The sequence below is a fragment of the Gobio gobio genome, assembly GCF_949357685.1.
Source record: "Gobio gobio genome assembly, chromosome: 23".
NCBI lineage: Eukaryota > Metazoa > Chordata > Actinopteri > Cypriniformes > Gobionidae > Gobio > Gobio gobio.
In genome coordinates, this window is record NC_137119.1 from 11690663 (window position 1) to 11708742 (window position 18080).

At 39.9% G+C, this 18080-nt stretch overlaps 1 protein-coding gene across 2 annotated transcripts in view; it reads right to left on the minus strand.

The window, feature by feature from the left end:
* The window catches only part of gpr158a (G protein-coupled receptor 158a), a 142123-nt gene that overhangs the window by 113712 nt on the left and 10331 nt on the right, over positions 1-18080 (minus strand). For both annotated transcript variants that reach the window (XM_079806056.1, XM_079806055.1), the window contains exon 2: positions 8702-8807. In XM_079806056.1, coding sequence (XP_079662182.1) covers positions 8702-8807 — 106 coding nt within the window. The remainder of the gene's footprint in view (positions 1-8701; positions 8808-18080) is intronic.

Sequence of the window (18080 nt, forward strand, 5' to 3'; positions counted from 1 at the left end):
TTTGTATTTTATTTACGTTTTGTTTATGTATGTGTGCGGCAGTCGTCCGTGAGGGGCTGCCGCTTTTACTTTCACTTTGTTTGTTCATTTGATTAAAGTTTGTTGTTTATTGTTCGCCGGTTCCCGCCTCCTTCTTCCCACACAAACTAACCTCGCTACACAGTGCTTATATAAAGAATAAATCCCTTTGGAGACTTTGTGATTTGTCACTTTGCAGACCTTTTTCAAGCACAAACAGTAACATTACACACTAAATAAAGTTGAAAATGTAATAAAAAAAAAGCATAATATGTCCTCTTTAAAATTCTACACTTTTTTGTCTATATAAATTAAAAATACAACACTAAAAAGTAAAACCCATCATATTTAATTGTGTGTTGCATGTAAAATGAAACATGGTTATACCGCAGCTAAGAAAAGTTGCCACTACCACGTACTGCAACTGTCCCCAAAATACGACAGAAACTTAAGGTTGAGCTCTCTTGACAAAAGGTGAGATCACATTTCCCGTACGTGAATTTTTGGGTAAAATTCACAATAATTTCAATAAGAACCTATGTGATCACAACTTCTAAAGACTTCTCCATGCTGATTTTGCAAAGCATAAAACTACTTGGTTGGAAAGTGACTTCTGTGTGAGCTGTGCTTCATACATCGTTACAATTTTGACGTTATGCATTGGATTTTTTTGTATAGCAATATACTAGCAACCACTGTCCAGAACACCTGAGCAACCTCATAGCAATGGCTAACAACCAGTAAGAACACATAATAAAGCCCACGGTATCCACCACAAACACCCTGTCATGCTGTTGTGGAGGAAAGTATTGCACAGACAAGCACCAATCACATTTTTCATTCAGTTTGATATAAACCACCCATCTTCCTGCCTCTTTGAAACCTGAGATTTCCTTCCCACGTGTCCTTTATAAATGAACAAACTTAATATGTGCTTCTACTTTTAGAGCAGAATTGTATAAGGGAGCGTAGTTTCCTCATAAACGTCCATAGCGTGAGGTTAGTAAAGAATATTAGATCTGCAGAGACACAAGGTTATAAACGATGGCTCTCTTTAATGGCACTTCCTCTTAGCTCTTCTCTGCCTCGTTTCCTCATTAGTACCGCAGCCTATCGAAACCATACATCCCTGTCATACAGCGAGCACAAAAAAAGAGCTCAACGGATATTTAATCTCACACCAAATCTTTTTTTTTCTTTAACACAACCTACAAAGACACATAAATGGAAGGAAAAGTAATTACTCCACCGGTGGATGTATTTCTAAATATCAAACTTCAGAGGGGGTTCAAACACGCAGTCTCATCTGTTAAGTTCAGTGGCTTAAAGTAGCAATAACAGCAGCGTATGATCAATGCAGAACCAGCATGTGTGTGACTCACCAGGAAAAGATCAATTCAAAGTGCCGCTGAAAATAGCACGGCTATTTCACCAAAACACACAAATGGAAAGTCCAAATAGAAAATGTGTGTCTTTCAATTATGCATGTTAGTGTGTGTGTTACACACTTTCTGCTTTTCTACAGACTATTTATACCCTGGTGGATATTTGTCTGTCTTGTCTAATTTTGGCCTTATTGTATGACTAACTCTACAAACACTGGAGGATATGCTGTTTACTCTTGTCTGGTTGGGTGTACAGCAGAGAAAAACTAAAATCCCACAACATTTTTACATTTGACTGTTTTTCCTTTTTCTTTTTTAACTGTTAAAGGGGTCATGCCAGGAGAAAACAAATTTGCCTTGGTCTTTTGACATACTATAAGAGGTCTTTGTACCATTAACCTTAGCCTGCAAGTTTCAGAGCTTAACTTAGAACATCCTCCTCATTATAAACAAATGTATTTAATCAAGCTTTAAAAACAGCTTGTTTGGATATTGGAGTTCACACTGAAAGTTTACAGTGAATATAGTTTATTTTCTTAGCAATAGATGCTATTTACACTATTTACAGTGAAAATAGTGATACATTCTATTTACACTATATAATTCTTTGCAATAAGTGCAAGTAGTTAGATGCTATTTATAAAAAGTGGCAGATACTACTTGTACCTCAGTATTGTTGTACATTAACAGTGTAAATTATATTAAAGGGATGACGCCTTATTGGGACAATATGCCCTGCCTACCCCTACCCCTAACCCAATCCAATAAATACTTTATTTTTAAAAATACTTTATTTTTAAAACTGGGTGAACCTGTTGTTTTATCTTCATGTTTTATTTCAGAAAGCTTAGGCCTGTGTTTTAGTGAGATCCTTGAAGTGGAAAAATTGCAGAGTATGTTTGGAATTATGAGACACCAGAGGACTTTAGAGATGTCAAGAAGAAAGAAAATAAACTCATGGATTAAAGACAAACTGGCAACCAATTTAAGATACATGTATGTGCATAGTGTCAAAGATGATCAGTAATTTGTTGGCACTGATACCCTTGTGGGCAGCACACTGACATATAGCACTGTTGTGTTTCTGGTGACCCGAGTTCAAATCCTGGCTCGTGGACTTTTACTGATCCCATCCCCCTTCTCTCTCTCCCACTTTGCTTCCTGACCATACTGTCCTATCATAATAAAGGGCAAACACGGCAGAAAATAAATCTTTAAAAGATTTCTAGAATTATTATGAGTTCAAAATATAGTGTTTAGTGTATTTTAAGTTTTACGTTTGATTTTTTAACCCATTGCTGTATTGCTTCTTCCATTTGAAGTGCTGAGAACACTATCTTCTGTAAATCTCTCTCTCTCTCTCTCTCTCTCTCTCTCTCTCTCTCTCTCTCTCTCTCTCTCTCTCAATTGATTGAAACTCAACTCCTTGTCATCATTGTCTACACTGTTCTCTATATTGGTTCATCCTGTGTTTTTTTTATAATGCAACCATAATTTTGCATTCCTAAGACATTGTTTCGCATTGATATGACATTGGTGTTCTTGGTAGTTTCTAGGCATTGTTATGTGGTTGCAAGGGTATTCAGAAATCATTACGTTCCTGTAGCTTACATCAAAGTATGATGTTAGCAACACCAAGGTCATGGGTTTGATTCCCAGAAAATGGAAGAAATTACAGATACAGTATATATCCATTTTCTGGGATTCAAACCATGACCTTGGTGTTATAAATATATATTTGTGCTGAGCAAATTAACGCGTTAACACGGGCGATTAATTTTTTCATTTTAACGCATTCAAAATATTTAACGCAATTAACGCAGCGTTCATTTTTATATAATTGTAAATGCTTTTAAACCATCTAAGCACGACAAGACAGAAGAGAACACGCTGTATGTCAGTGTCCTGTCTGTGTGGCTGCGTCTCAATCAGATCCCTAGTTGCGCCAGTCTTGTGCACACATCGAGTTCTCTTTCGCTCTTGAACAAACAATAACAACAACACAATAGGAGTCTTAAATGAGTTAAATAACGTCTTAAATGAATGAAAGGTAACAGAGAAAAGATGATTTATATAATTTATTATTTAAGCAGTTAAGAAAGGTGTTTGACAACTATATACATTTCTGTATATGTCTAACAGGGAAGGCCACAGGTAAATATAACATTTATTATAATGGGTTTATTTAAAGATTGTTTTAAGTTCACTTCAATTAAAAGTAGTTTTTTAAAAGCATAATAAATGTTGAAATTGGTAGCTTTCAGTTATACTGTAATGTAATGTCATTAATGTTTCATAGAGACAGTATCACTGATACAGGCCTTCATTCAAAAAAAGATGCCATTACAACACATTAAAATATGCTGTCCTTAAATAGTTTCTACTTTAATTTGGAGAGTAACTGAAATTATTACAATATCAAAATATTAAAAACTCCAAAAATATTAAATATACTTGCGATTAATCGCGATTTATTACAGAAAACAATGTGATTAATTACACTGTAAAACATTTTTTTTTTTAAAGTAAGTTACTTGGTTGCCTTAAAATTTTGAGTTCATTGAAATAAAAAATTTGAGTTAATACAATGAACATTTGAGAATCAACATCACCCTTTATTCAAATATTATTAAAAGATTTTGTAAGCATATTGTGTAATTGTGTGTTCTATTTGTAATAAAGCAGTGAAACATGCCAAATTGTGCTATTTTCATGATTTATCACAAACATTTTTTATTTATGTGGTTCAGATACAAAAATATTTTGAGTTTCTATTTATTTAACCAATTTCCTTCATTGTATTAACTCCGATATTTAATTTCAATGAACTCAAAATTTCAAGGCAACCAGGTTACTGTCAGGGTATGTTGAAGTGAAAGGAGCGAGGACTCAGAGATGCAGAGGAATGGGCTTTTTTTTAATGATAATAACAAAATAAAACAAGACAAAACAAAACTAGCCCGAGGGGGAAACACAGACTTGGCTAGGCACGACTTGACGGGAGCAGGGAAACATGAGGTTAATACGATGTCGATTCAGCACTGGACTACAAACACAAGGAGATTAAATAGGGAACAAACAAAAGAGGGTAACGAGGGAAGACAGGTGGGGCAAATGAACCAATAATCAGGAAACAAGATGGGCAGGGTTAGACAATAGACATGAGCACATGGCACAAAGAAACACTTGACAAGACATGTGCTCACACCAAACGTGATATGAACATGCAGCTAATGAAAACTCATTAGCTGCATGTTCACACAAAACAACATGAAAGCACGCAGCCAGTGAAAAACACCAACCACGTGCTACACAACATCAGACAAAACATAACATGAAAGCACACGGCCGATGTAAATATGAACCGTGTGCTACACAGATCACAACACACAGACAGAAGAGCACACGCTCACATGACAAGACAGAGCGCACGAGAACGAGCGAATGCTCATTCCGTGCACTCGTAACAAAAAACAAACTCACAGAGCATGAATGTCCAAATCCCAACACAAAACTGAAACCCAAACTAGACCAAAGTGCTGGAATCCGAAAACCATGCTCAAAGCTGCACGCTCACACAAGACAAACAATACAGGAGTGTCAGGGCTTTGTCACAAACCAAGAGTAAACTAGACTGAAGTGAGAACCCTGACAGTTACTTACTTTTTTAAGTTAAACCAACAATATTTTTTTACAGTGTAGTTGTTTTTTTATCGATTCCCAGCATTAATATATATATATATATATATATATATTAATGCTGGGAATCGATAAAAAAACAACTACACTGTAAAAAAATATTGTATATGGGCGTGGTAGTGGGGGGAAAAGTGGACCTGACTACCCAGGGCCCCGTCTAGGGAGAGGGCCCTTTGAAAAGTCTGGAATATATTTTAACATGGAACATGGGGGCCCATCAGGACTGCCTATGCATAGGGCCCAGGATTTTGTGCTACACCCCTGTATATATATATATATATATATATATATATATATATGAATACCTCTAATGCAATGTAATATGCTTTAGATAAATTTGCTTGGGAGTTCAGAGTGTTGTTTTTTTTGGGGGGCCATATTAGATGGTTGCCAGGTTGTTCTAGGAGGGTTTTGTTGTGTGGTTGCTAGCATGTTCTAAGTGGTTGTCAGTGCATTGCTGTTGTTCTGAGTTCGGATCCCACTGTGATAGGTACTTTGGCTAGGTGTTCTGATTTATTTTTAGCAATGGTAAGTGATTGTTAGGGTGTTCTGTATGGTTGCTAAGGTGGATGCTAAGATGTTCTGAGTATTTGCTAGGAGGTCTCTGTGTAGTTTCTTACTAGCTCAAGTCAAAAGAGGCAACCATCAAGTCTCTATAATGTACATTTGACCTTTCAAATAAGTTTATGGGATGTTTCCACCCATTGTATCATCAACAGACAAATTACATCTGATTTCTACCAGTAATAGTCTAGATATCCTTAATTATATGCATGATTTAATTCATGGTATCATTATGTGAGTAGCAAAAGCCCTACACAAAAAAAAAAGCTTAATACTGAGGGTTAAAGTTTGTTCAAATCACTAAGGCAATAAAAATAGTGATGCTTGTCTTATATAGTTTTAGCATCCAAAACCAGACCTTTAACCACAATGGCTTGCATATGCAGTACCGGATTACACATTCCGGAAGTCTTTATTAATGATATTCTTGGTCAGAAGAAGTAGGAAATCTCTGGTTTGGCGTAAACATGATCAGTGACATGTGGGCTCTAGTTTCAGCATCAGACATCCGAGATAATGAGAGCATATTACATCTTTTTTGCATACGTGGGGCCCTCTGGAACAAAGCAGCTATATCACATTACAACAAAACTCCTGATTGCAATGCAGTTGAGCTCTATTTATAGTCAGCATCACCGTCACCAGACCTGTGCAACGAGGGGTAGATGGAAGCTATTATGACAGAGGTCACAATTCAATTGCATAAAGTGAAGATGCTGTGTCGCTATGTGCGCTACTCTCGACTGTGTCTCGCACACGCAAACTGTGCAGTGTCCATCAGGAGGCCGAGCACACAAAGAGCTTTCTCAATTATTCAGTGCACCCTGTGCAATCTATTACATCACATCCATTATGAAGGAGCCAGACCTTAAAAATCTATTCTCTTTATAACTGCAGTCCTCCAAGCATCAGGTTAACAGGATTAAGACACAGCAAAATCATTCACTGTTGAGCAAGAAGGTCAAAGGTATATATATTTGTTTTGTTATTCAAAATAACAGCAGGATGAACGCCATGAATCAAGAGCGGACACCAGAATTTGAGCTGGCATGCTGCTGTGCGGTGATGTGATTTTTTGACTGCTGTGAGAGGTCCTGAAGAGTTCAAAGGATGTTCTGCAGCAAACCAGAGATATTAAAGGAATAGTACGTCCAAAAATGAATAGTCTAACATTATTTACCGGTACTCAAAGTTTGGATGTCAATTATGTCAAGCAACTTTGTTTCCTGTGTATCTTATGATGCAACTGACACCATACATGACGCAACAAACATGGTCTGCAAATAATGCCTAAAAGTAACATCTCCTAAAAGTCTGGGGTGTGTTTCCCGTACAACGACGTAACTTACTGCTTAACTACCATAGTACGATGCATCATTGAAGAAATCAACTAGCTAGTCACGACTGTTTCCCGAAACCGTATTGTCGCAAATCTGTCGTTCAACCACGTTGGTTAATGAGGTCACGCAGGTGGTGGAGTAATAAATGCTTTTAATTAATTGTTTTGAGATCGAATTCATGCTAGATTTTTTGCTATAGCTACATTATGGACATGGCACCTGAGGAATAATTCTAATTTTTCTCAGTTATTTTGCTTTATTTCCAGATTCAAATAGGCTCTTTTTTATGTACTAGAGCACATCCGCACATGCACACTCTTCAAAAACGGTGCTTTAAATCTCTTGACAAACTAAAAGACATTAATGACATTTGTATGTATTCTAAATAAAAGATATAGGTTGTACTGAATGTCAGCTTGCTTATTTTGCTCAAGATAAGGATTTATTAAGTCCACATGTCATGCAAACAAGAAACTACGCTTCTAACCACAGGTCGAGAGATGTCGTTGCAACCACACAAGTTTGCGAACGTTCATTAGAACGACGGTTTCGGGAAACACTGACTGGTTGAACTATGTTGATAACGACGGAACTTGCGACCATAGTTGGCTAACGATGCTTTTGGGAAACGCACCCCTGAATAGTTTAGGAGAAGGATGTCCAAACTCAGTCCTGGAGGGCCACTGTCCGGCACAGTTTACCTGCAAATTACCTCAGCACACCTGCCTGGAAGTTTCTAGTATGCCTGTTGTGGTCCGCATCAGAGCGCGATTGTTCTCGCCGGTGCTATGCGCGAAAACACTTGCAGGCTCACTCACGCTCGTATCCAAGGTAAATCATCAACACTATCATCTCTTACATGTGTTTTATTGAACTAAATACATTGTCATCTGATAAAACGTATGCGCAGGTTACTTTTCTGCACACCCGAGTCAGTGTTGCTTTCACTTTCATGCGAATCGCGGCACAGTTAGAGAGCAGGTTGCGCAACCGACAGACCATCTCCTTCAGGCAGTCTCGAATTCAGTTCCCCTGATCTCAGCTCACCCCGGTCCGCATGACAGCTTTCATATTACCAATGTTTCATGTGAACCGTGCCTCGTTTTGAACTAAACTGCCAGTGTGCAAACGCCCTCACATTTAGGCTACATCATGATATAGGTCTACAGTACAAGCAATATCTCACGCATCATAAAATGAAGGTTGAATTCATGTAGTCACATAGAATATTTTAACAATGTTTTACTACATTTCTGGACCTTGAAAGTGGTAATTAAATTGCTGTCTATGGAGGGGAATGAGAGCTCTCCGATTTTATCAACAAAATATCTTAATTTGTGTTCCGAAGATGAACCTTATAGGTTTGGAGCGACATGAGGGCGAGTAATTTTTGGGTGAACTAACTCTTTAAAGTAAAACCATTTTACAAAGTGCAATTTGTGTTAAGTGTACTCTCTTTAAACTTGAGTGGCCTTTTATTTCATTAATATTTTATTGTCTATATTATACTTTTAAGATTTGAAGCACACTGCAAGCGCACATTTAATACAATCAAGTGCACTTTCTTTTTTTTTTACAAGGGCTGTGACATGAACTATTCCTTTAATTATATATACTCACATTTTCAGGCCACTAAAAGTGTGGACTGGTGTTTGGAATTGTGTAACTGAAGCAAGAGCTTGAACATGGACTCACCTCCATTGTGGTGAGGTTGCACCTGTGCGTTCCTGCAAACCATCCATCTGCAGAGCATTGATCAATATCCACATCCTGCAGGCTGACGTCCACTCGTACAACACCCCTATATGATATTACAGAGCACAAAAGAGAAAGACAAATTAATCTATTGTTAGCTGTAAAGAAGCTGAGAGTTTCAATGCTAATTGGCGCTTTAATTATAGACCTTCACACATGTACATTTAATGGTAAAAGAAATCTTCAGCTTTGAGCATAGACTACTAATCTCAAAAGTCATTGATTGACAACAATATTCAAATCCTGAACTGTACTTTCATGTCTTTGTTTTAAATGACTTAACAGCAATGTAACATTGTGTCTACATGGGCCAAATAAGACTTTGCTGCTTCTGTATTGACATTTTACCTAGTAATTGACAAATCGTCAATAAGCTCATCAATACACTCTTTATCACTGTAGTCTTCCTCTTCAATCAGCTTTTGTACTCTCATCAGCTCTCATAAAGTAGAGCCACATACAATGAATAACAGGCTCTCTCCATAGAGAACCATTAGAGTTGAAAGATCTTGGTATTCTAAACCTGAACAAACAACCACTAAAGTACAATACAATTAAAAGAATGATTCCTTGGGGCTGATGTAGAAGGCTTTTTAGGGCCCATTGGCATATATATCTCTAGCAATGGACTTATTCAGTACAGCCTGATAAAAGAAGCTTTAATGTTTATGGTTCCATCGTTTGGCTGAATGGAGCTTTGAGTTAAGAACTCAAAGAATGAAGTTGACTGGCGTTGAATGATCTTTGATGGCATCTCTGTTCAGCATGTTTATTTTTATTTCTCATCACAGCTGTCTGCACCAGCATTCTCACATCTGCTGTCAACGTGCTGGAACATTTAGAACAGGATTGTGCAACATCCCAGTCTCAGTCGAGAGAAACCTCATTACAAAGCACAGATGCCCATGCAATCTAAAGGCCTGCTCACACCAACACAAATTTGGTTCGATCTTCACATGCGATTTGTCTGCAGATGGGCTGAATAAAAATTTGTCTCACTCTGCGACAGTAGGTGCCAATTAAATACGGGGTAATGCAAGGGCAGCAGTGTGCAACCTTTTGAAAAAAAAAAAACGTCAAACAGCCTAAAGCCGCAGTCACACTAGACATTAAGAATGCAAAATGTATTCAAACATTGCAATGGTTTTGATATGACGTCACTCTCTGAAGTGTCTTTTTTATAAACATGAATTCCACATATAACAAATAGTAATACACTCAAAATGTAAAAAATATATGATCTACTCGACTTTGCTGCAAAAACATATCGTTCTTTTAATTCAATTCACAGCTCAGAGTTCTCCAAGATTGAACTTTGGAACTCAGCGAAATGCGATTCCTTGAGCATGAGCTTGCGTGTCAGGTCTGATGCATTCACATGCATTTGAATGGAAATCAATGGAACGAAACGTACAGTGTGACCGCTCCATGTCTCTACCCGACAAGCAGGTTATTCCCATTATTAAATACTCACTAGGCACTTTATTTCGTCATATTTTCTTAATTTTTATTAATAAATAAATGCTTATTGGAGCTGATATGCTATGGGAAAAGGCAGATTTGAACTCTGGTTGGTCATGTCAAAATGTAATGCCACCTGCCTTACTCTCCAAGCCACTGCTACTGTTAACACTGGGATTTCTTTTGTAATGTTGTCTGACTCAATCAGACTATGATGGGGAGAGTTAGTGTAAATAGCCTCTGCCAACAAGGCAGTCTATTTACACTTGGTGTTATGCTGCCCTCACATGCTACCTAGTTAAAAATTGGACGTGAATGTCCTCTCAAGTCGTATTTAACACTGGGAAGCTCTGAGATAATTTTGATAGCCAAGCTCCCACGATGGGCGGGCCACAATCTTTATACATGGTGGATAGCTGGGCAGGAATGAGACAACATTTCAAGCCGGGAAATGTCACACCCATCCAGGCCAACCCATACACCCACAACAAATTTTGGAACCATGGAGAACCATATTTTTTGTATGGTCATCACATAAAAAAAGGTTTAAATCCTTAGGATGAGGCCGTGCAAAATAATTTAAGGTTCTCTTTTGAACTGCACCTTCACTTCACTTCCCTTTTCCTTTTCATTATCTTAATTTTCCCTGATATCTCTCTGACTTGACTCTCTTTGCTACTTTTCTTGTACCTGTCACTTCTTCTTCAGCAGGTCTACCGTTAGGAACAGAACTGTCTCAACGTTGTTGCAAAGAAAAAAAAAACACAATTTCTTTGCACAGCATCTAAATTTATTTTAGGTAAATTCAAAGTATCACATTAGGACAATGTGTTGTTGTTTTATCTTAAAATGTCTTAAATATCCAATATTTAACAACTATTTCATGCAAATATATTAAAAAAAAATTCTAAATTGCCTTTTTAAAGACATCATTAAACTCATGTGTTTCTGGATGCAATTGTTCCCTATCCTCATTATGACGGCCACGAGCACTGTCTCACATGTCTGGGCTTAAGCACGCTGAAACTGCGTTTCAACCCAACGCGTCACTCTGCGCTCTAGATGCGCGGTCGAGACTTTGAAACCTCAAACGGGATGGAGTCCCTTTGCCTATTCTCAGATCTAGTTTCTTTTCTGGTGCACCAGAAAAGGGCTACTTCCCAGCCAGTCCCACTGGCTCATTCGCACCATCAGATTCCGTTATGCGATTCAGTTCGCCGGGAACAATCTTGGAGCTGCAAGTTTTGAATCGGTCCCTGCTCAGGCTGCCATTCAGAATGTTGATGCAGAACGCATCTTCGGATACATCCGTCCCCAAGATTGGTTTGCACCGATCGACCTGAAGGACGCGTGCTTTCATGTCTTGATTTTCCCTTGACTGTTCAGACTGTTCCTATGCTGTGCGTTCAAGGGTCGGGGATCTATCAGTACAAAGTCCTACCCTTCGGGTACCTCAGCCAGTTGGGTCTTCGTGTCAATTGGGAAAAGAGCAAACTCTCCCCGTGCAGAGGATCTCTTTTCTCGGTATGGAGGTGGATTCGGTCAAACTAACAGTGCGTCTCACAGAGGAGCATGTTCAGTCGGTTTTGAACTGCTTGAATTCGTTCAAATGCAGGACTGCTGCATTTCATCTGTTATGGAGGCCAGCAGAAGGGAAAGGCTGTCTCCAAGCAGAGGACATTAGGAGTGTTGCCTCTTCCTGGGCACTGACACATGGCGCCTCGCTGGCAGATATACTGTATGTAGAGCTGCGGGCAGGGCAACACCTAACACGTTCGCTAGATTCTATAGCCTCCGTGTAGAGCCAGTTTATTCCCGTGTGCTCATTTCAACCAGCCAGTAACACCAAAGTACCCATTCTTGTGTCAGCTTGCTGCGCTATTCCCCTCCTCATGGACCGGATAAGTACGCTTCTATTCTCCAGTAGAGTTCCACAGATTGGCGAACCCTGTCGAGCTCCTTCGCAACCCACGGCAATCAGACGTGCCTAACACTCTTATGCATTGGTGGAACCTGTGTTAGGCTGGGTATCCATATATTGGGGTCTCATACGGCGGTCCCAAATGTGTATTCTTCCATGATACAGCTTCTTACGGCGATCTCTTTCCCTTGGCAGAGTCTGCTCTGCCGTCCCTGCCAAGTGTTGTCTCCACCCTGGATTGGCCGGAGCCACCCCAGGGACATTCCGCATGTTGCACTGCCCTAACCAGTCCATATGTGTAACTCCCACATGTTACCTCCATTTGGGCAGGATGTGGGCTCCACAGCTTTCCCTTCCCCTGGAAGGTGCACACTTTCCCAGTGTTATCCAATAGTCACTGAATGGGTCATGCGGAATGCAGTGATTGCTCTCTGCATAAGTCTTCCACCCTAGTATGGGGGCCTGAGAGGCTTGCACAGGGCACTGGAAGGGGCAGTAACTGTGGCTTTTTCCATAGGGATCCCAATTCCTCGGTGACGTCCGTTGTACGTCTCCATTCCCTCCTTCAGGGAATGTCTCGGTTACGAATTTAACCCTCGTTCCCTGAAGGAGGGAACGGAGCAGTACGTCCCGTCGCCACAGTTGCTGTGCCATCACTGTACTGCTGAGTCACTAGCTTGGATCCTCAGTGTAGAACAATGTGCACTGCATCTGCTTCCTTATTCAAATCTTGCACGTCAATGTGCATTGGCTCATTCTGTAAGTACACTCAAAGCTGATAGGGCTCCCAGAAGTGATCCCATTTTGTCGGAAACGTCTGGCGTACGTCTCCATTCCCTCCTTCAGGGAACGAGGGTTACATAAGTAACGAGACATTTTTTGAATGACGCTAGTACTGGGGTGCTACTGCTGACATTTTCTAGCAGTTTAATACTTAGCTACGTTAAAGAAGACAAAACTACAGTAGCCTATTTACAGTGGGAAGTAAAAATCGACATGAGAAAGACAAACTGACTGGCTCATTCCATAATTTAAAAAAAAAAACTGTTAAATGATAAAAAATCAAACAATTCAAATAGTTAAACATTTTGGAACACACACTTAATTCAAGTAGCAGCGATATGGACAAAAGAAGCTTCCCGTCATGTTCACATACAATTCATTCCTAAGCAGCTTTACAAATTACTTTTAAAGAATGCTGCCTTGCAAACCAATGAGACAGCAAAATTAGAAGTATCATCTTTTCATGGCGTACATTCCGGTTAAAAAAGAAATGTTATTGCTTGAAAAAAAAATGCTGCTTAAAATTATATTAATTTAAGATAAACAAATTGCAGTACTATGGACAGAACCAATCTTGGTTCACACACCATTAATTGATGACCTCTAGACAAGGCTGTCAGTATTTGGAACTGAGCCAAGGGAAAGGTAACATGTTTGTTAATCAGGAAAAGATGATAAGTCATGGGTCGTTACTTTTAACAAACAGTGTGTTTCAGCAAGAAGAGAGTAACAGCAGTACTGATGCTACAGTAAAGCCAATCATCACACATGCTTGTGTTTTGGTTCTGATGGCTGAAGTGGCTGTAGAGCTTCATTACACAGAAAGCCAGCAGGAAAATGACCGTGAAGCTCAGCATGCCATGCATCTGCTGGAACCCCGCCTAATCGCATGCCTGTGCCACATTAAAGCAATTAAATAATAGCTATTTGTCCATGTTTTAGGTTGAACTCAAAAATACTTGGAATGTAAATGTATCATAGCAACAGTATTTGAAGTATATTTTAAAAAGAATACACTCCCATGACTATGTTTCTTAAGTACACTTTTAAAAAGTGCACTTTCTAATAATGTCAAATGAAAAGAATAATTGAATAATCTTGCAATGCAATAAAGAAATGTGTAATTACAAATACATTTAAATACATGACATACAAGTTAGAAATGACAGAAAATAAATTATATTAAAGTATTTTAGTTATAAATGCAATAAATCCTTGCCAGTACCTTCAGCAGTACACTTAAACATATTCAAAGACAATATAATTGTGAAATTATAAAGAATAAAGATGTACTTACACCGCTCAGGCATAACATTATGACCAATGATAGGTGAAGGGAATAACACTAATGATCTCTTCATCACGGCATCTGTTAATGGGTGGGATATATTAGGCAGCAAGTAAACTTTTTGTCCTCAAAGTTGATGTATTAAAAGTAGGAAAAATGGGCAACGGTAAGGATTTGAGCGAGTTTGACAAGGGCCAAATTGTGATGCTCAGAACTTGACCACGAGGCAAAGAAAGAAGGTGGCCTGGTCTGATCAATCACGTGGACATGTGCGTCGCTTTCCTGGAAAACACATGGCACCAGGATGCACTATGGGAAGAAGGCAAGTCGGCGGAGGCAATGTGATGCTTTGGGCAATTTTCTTCCGGGAAACCTTGGGCAGCATCCATGTGAATGTTACTTTGACACGTAACACCTACCTAAGCATTGTTGCAGACCATGTACACCCTTTCATGTAAATGGTATTCCCTGGTGGCTGTGGCCTCTTTCAGCAGATAATGCGCTCTGCCACAAAGAAAAATGGTTCAGCAATGATTAGAGGAGCACAACAATGAGTTTGAGGACATCCAAATTGCCTCCAAATTCCCCAGATCTCAATCCAATCGAGGATCTGTGGGATGTGCTGAACAAACAAGTCCGATCCATGGAGGCCCCACCTCACAACTTACAGGACTTAAAGGATCTGCTGCTAACATCTTGGTGCCAGATACCACAGCACACCTTCAGAGGTCTAGTGGAGTCCATGCCTTGACGGGTCAGGGCTGTTTTGGCAGCAAAAAGGGGACTCAAGTTCAACTAAATGCAAATAACATATCCAAAAACATTACATTCAGTTTGCATTTAAGTATATTCTTTTTAAAGTATATAATTTCCAGAGCAAGTACTCTTTTTAAAAGCATGTTAATATGTTAATACTATAACAAGTATAGATTTGCTACTGCTAATAGATACACACACAGACATGCTGCTGTGAGCATATAAGATATGCTGCCTCTGCATAAATGGATACATAAGTCCCACAACAACCCCTAGTGGTTTCACTGATAAATATAACGTGTTTAGAAACACTTTTCACTTATCTTAAGCGGTTGAAATTCGTTCACTGGACTAGCTTAAAGCAAACAATGAACCAGACTATTTAAATGTTGAACAAGCAATCTCATTGGCTGCAGGATCAGCAGAGGCCAATCAGCTTGAGCCATGTGGTAAATTATGTGATTGCTAGCAGACTGCTTGCGCCCTTTAGAGTTTCATGACTGAACTAGATATTAATGAAAATATATCATTAATATCAATGCTTGGGTCTGTGAGGCTTAAGGAAGTATAGTATCAGATTCATATGAGGCTTTGTTTTTTTAATCGACTGCAGGTAAAAAATCATTATAAGATATACAGTCGTGAACGCTGGTTCTGGAGGCATGCAAATATTTATCAGAAAACACTGAGGAGATGGACTGCCCGAGGTAAAAGAGATCTGTCTGTTTCTCTTTGCAAGTGTATCCGTTTCCTGTATTTTTCTCTTTCTTCCTCTCAGACAGACACAGAAGGTGCAGTCATTGAACAGTCTCTGCTCGACTTAATTGAAGCCTTGGCCAAGCAAGTGTGCCAATTTTAGCGGCCGTGTTCATTAAAGGTCCCGTTTTTCGTGGTTTTTTGAAGCTTTGATTGTGTTTACAGTGTGCAATATAACATGTGTTCATGTTTCATGTGTAAAAAAACTGTATTTTTCACACAATTTACTTATCTGTATACCGCTGTTTTCACTGTCCTCAAAACGGCCTGAGAATTTCCTCGTTCTATGAAGTCCCTCCTTCAGAAATACGTAACAAGTTCTGATTGTGCCAGCGGTTCCCGTGTTATGATTCGACAGCAGCTTAGGGCAAGTTGCCCGGGAAGGTCACGCCTCTTACCATAACGGGGAGATGAACGCGCTCAAACTACAGCCCCTGAAGGCCAAACAAAGGTGATTTGACTCCGGGATGAAAATAACAGCGTCTGGACGACATGGCGACAAACGCAACCGAACGGAACCGAACGCAACACTTCCTCTTCTCCACGAGGGAGCAACAAGACCACGCCCCCTTTTTCGCGTATTCTTGTGGGCGGAGGTTAGTCAACAAACTGTTCTACTGACGTAATTAAAGCAGGAAGTACCAGGATGTAGTCCAGACCGGCCGTTCGCTGTAGGCTTTGAAAGGGAACTTCTGTTAAATAAAATATCTCGCTTGGCATTGAACTTTGAGCCTTATAATTTTACAGGTATTATTTATGCTCTAACAGCAACATTACACGCTAACTAAAGTTTGAAAAATGCGATCACGAAGAACAGGACCTTTAAGCGTCGAAACGCCACATCCTTCATCCAAGGTCAAATAGAATCTATGGCTTCGTATTGCCATTATTAACTCATAAGACAGAAAGTGGATTGGTAACAGTGGATTGGCAACAGTGCCATCATTTTGTCTTGATGATGAAAAGCCTGATGATAATTGTGATTAGTATAAATTGACTGTAATTACTGTGGCAGACTATGTGACACTGGCTTGTATTTTAGTCTTCCCTGAGATTGAAATGAGATCTGGAGAAGCTGACAAGAGCTGTTGAAAATTTCTTGCATCTCAATCAACGATGTTTAACCAAGACATCTATATTTTGTCTCTGTTGTATTGTTGTACTATGCATTATTTAAAATGATTGTCACAATCTGACTTCCCAGAGTACATTAGCTTGCTGGACTAATACATTATAGAGTAAGAAGTAATACATAGGAGAATGTTGTGATTGATTTTTTGTTTTACTTTCTGTGAAATAAGTACAAAATAGGAGTCTTAAAAAAACATGAATTTGTTTAAATTTAATATACTATATTATAATATATTATATTTATTATATTTTATATATATGTTTGCAATTCTACAAGGCACTCCGGTCTCGAGTCCTCTCAAGAGGGAGCCCGGAGGCATATAAGGACGAGTGACACCAGTGAAGGACGAGAGAGGACCAGGACTGGACTTTGCGTTGTGTTTTGTTTACGTTTTGTTATGTGTGTGTGTGTGCGCGGCAGTCGTCCGTCCTGCCGCTTTTACTTTCATTTTATTCATTTATTTATTAAAGTCTTTAAATGGTCGCCACCTCCTGCCTCCTTCTTCCCATAACAATGAACTGTTACATTGATGCCGAAACACGGGAAGAAGGAGAGACATGCTGTCGGAGAGCCCTCGCTGCTGAGGGGGATTGCGGTGCTGAGGAGTTCGGGCAGCGTGGAAGAGAGAAGACCGCGAGTGGCGGTGGTGGTGCTGGAGCGAGTGCAGACCGGTGGGACAGAGAGCTCGCTGCCGTGCCCCTGGGTCGAGGTGGGGTGGCTGCCGTCCTAGAGGGAGCGGAGAAGTCTCACAGTGGGCCAGAGCCTGCTGCTGTCCGCCCTGTTGGGGAGGAGCAGGGAGCCCGGGACTTGCTGCTGGCTGGAGGAGGAGCCTCCGCCGGCCGCCTGGGGATGGAGGAGGATCGAGTCGTCCACCAAGCGTCCAGTACCATCGCATGGCACCACGAGGAAGAGCCTCTCGGCGGGCTAAGGACCGAGCGGCAGTGTGTCAGGGAACCGGAACAAGTTTTTTTTTTTTTTTTCACTCTCGCCCTGTCGCTGTCGGTGTCTCCGCGTTTCTCTCATCTCGTCTGTTCATACCCCCAGACACGGGAGACGCAAAGATTGGCCCCCGGGGGGGAGTAGGCGCCATCTCAAGTGTACCCCCAGGCCTGCGAGGGGCGATAGGGGTATGTGGTAGGGATGAAACGATTACCGGTTTCACGATAAAACACGATAAAATTTAGTGACGGTTAGTAATATCGTATAAAATTGTATAATCATT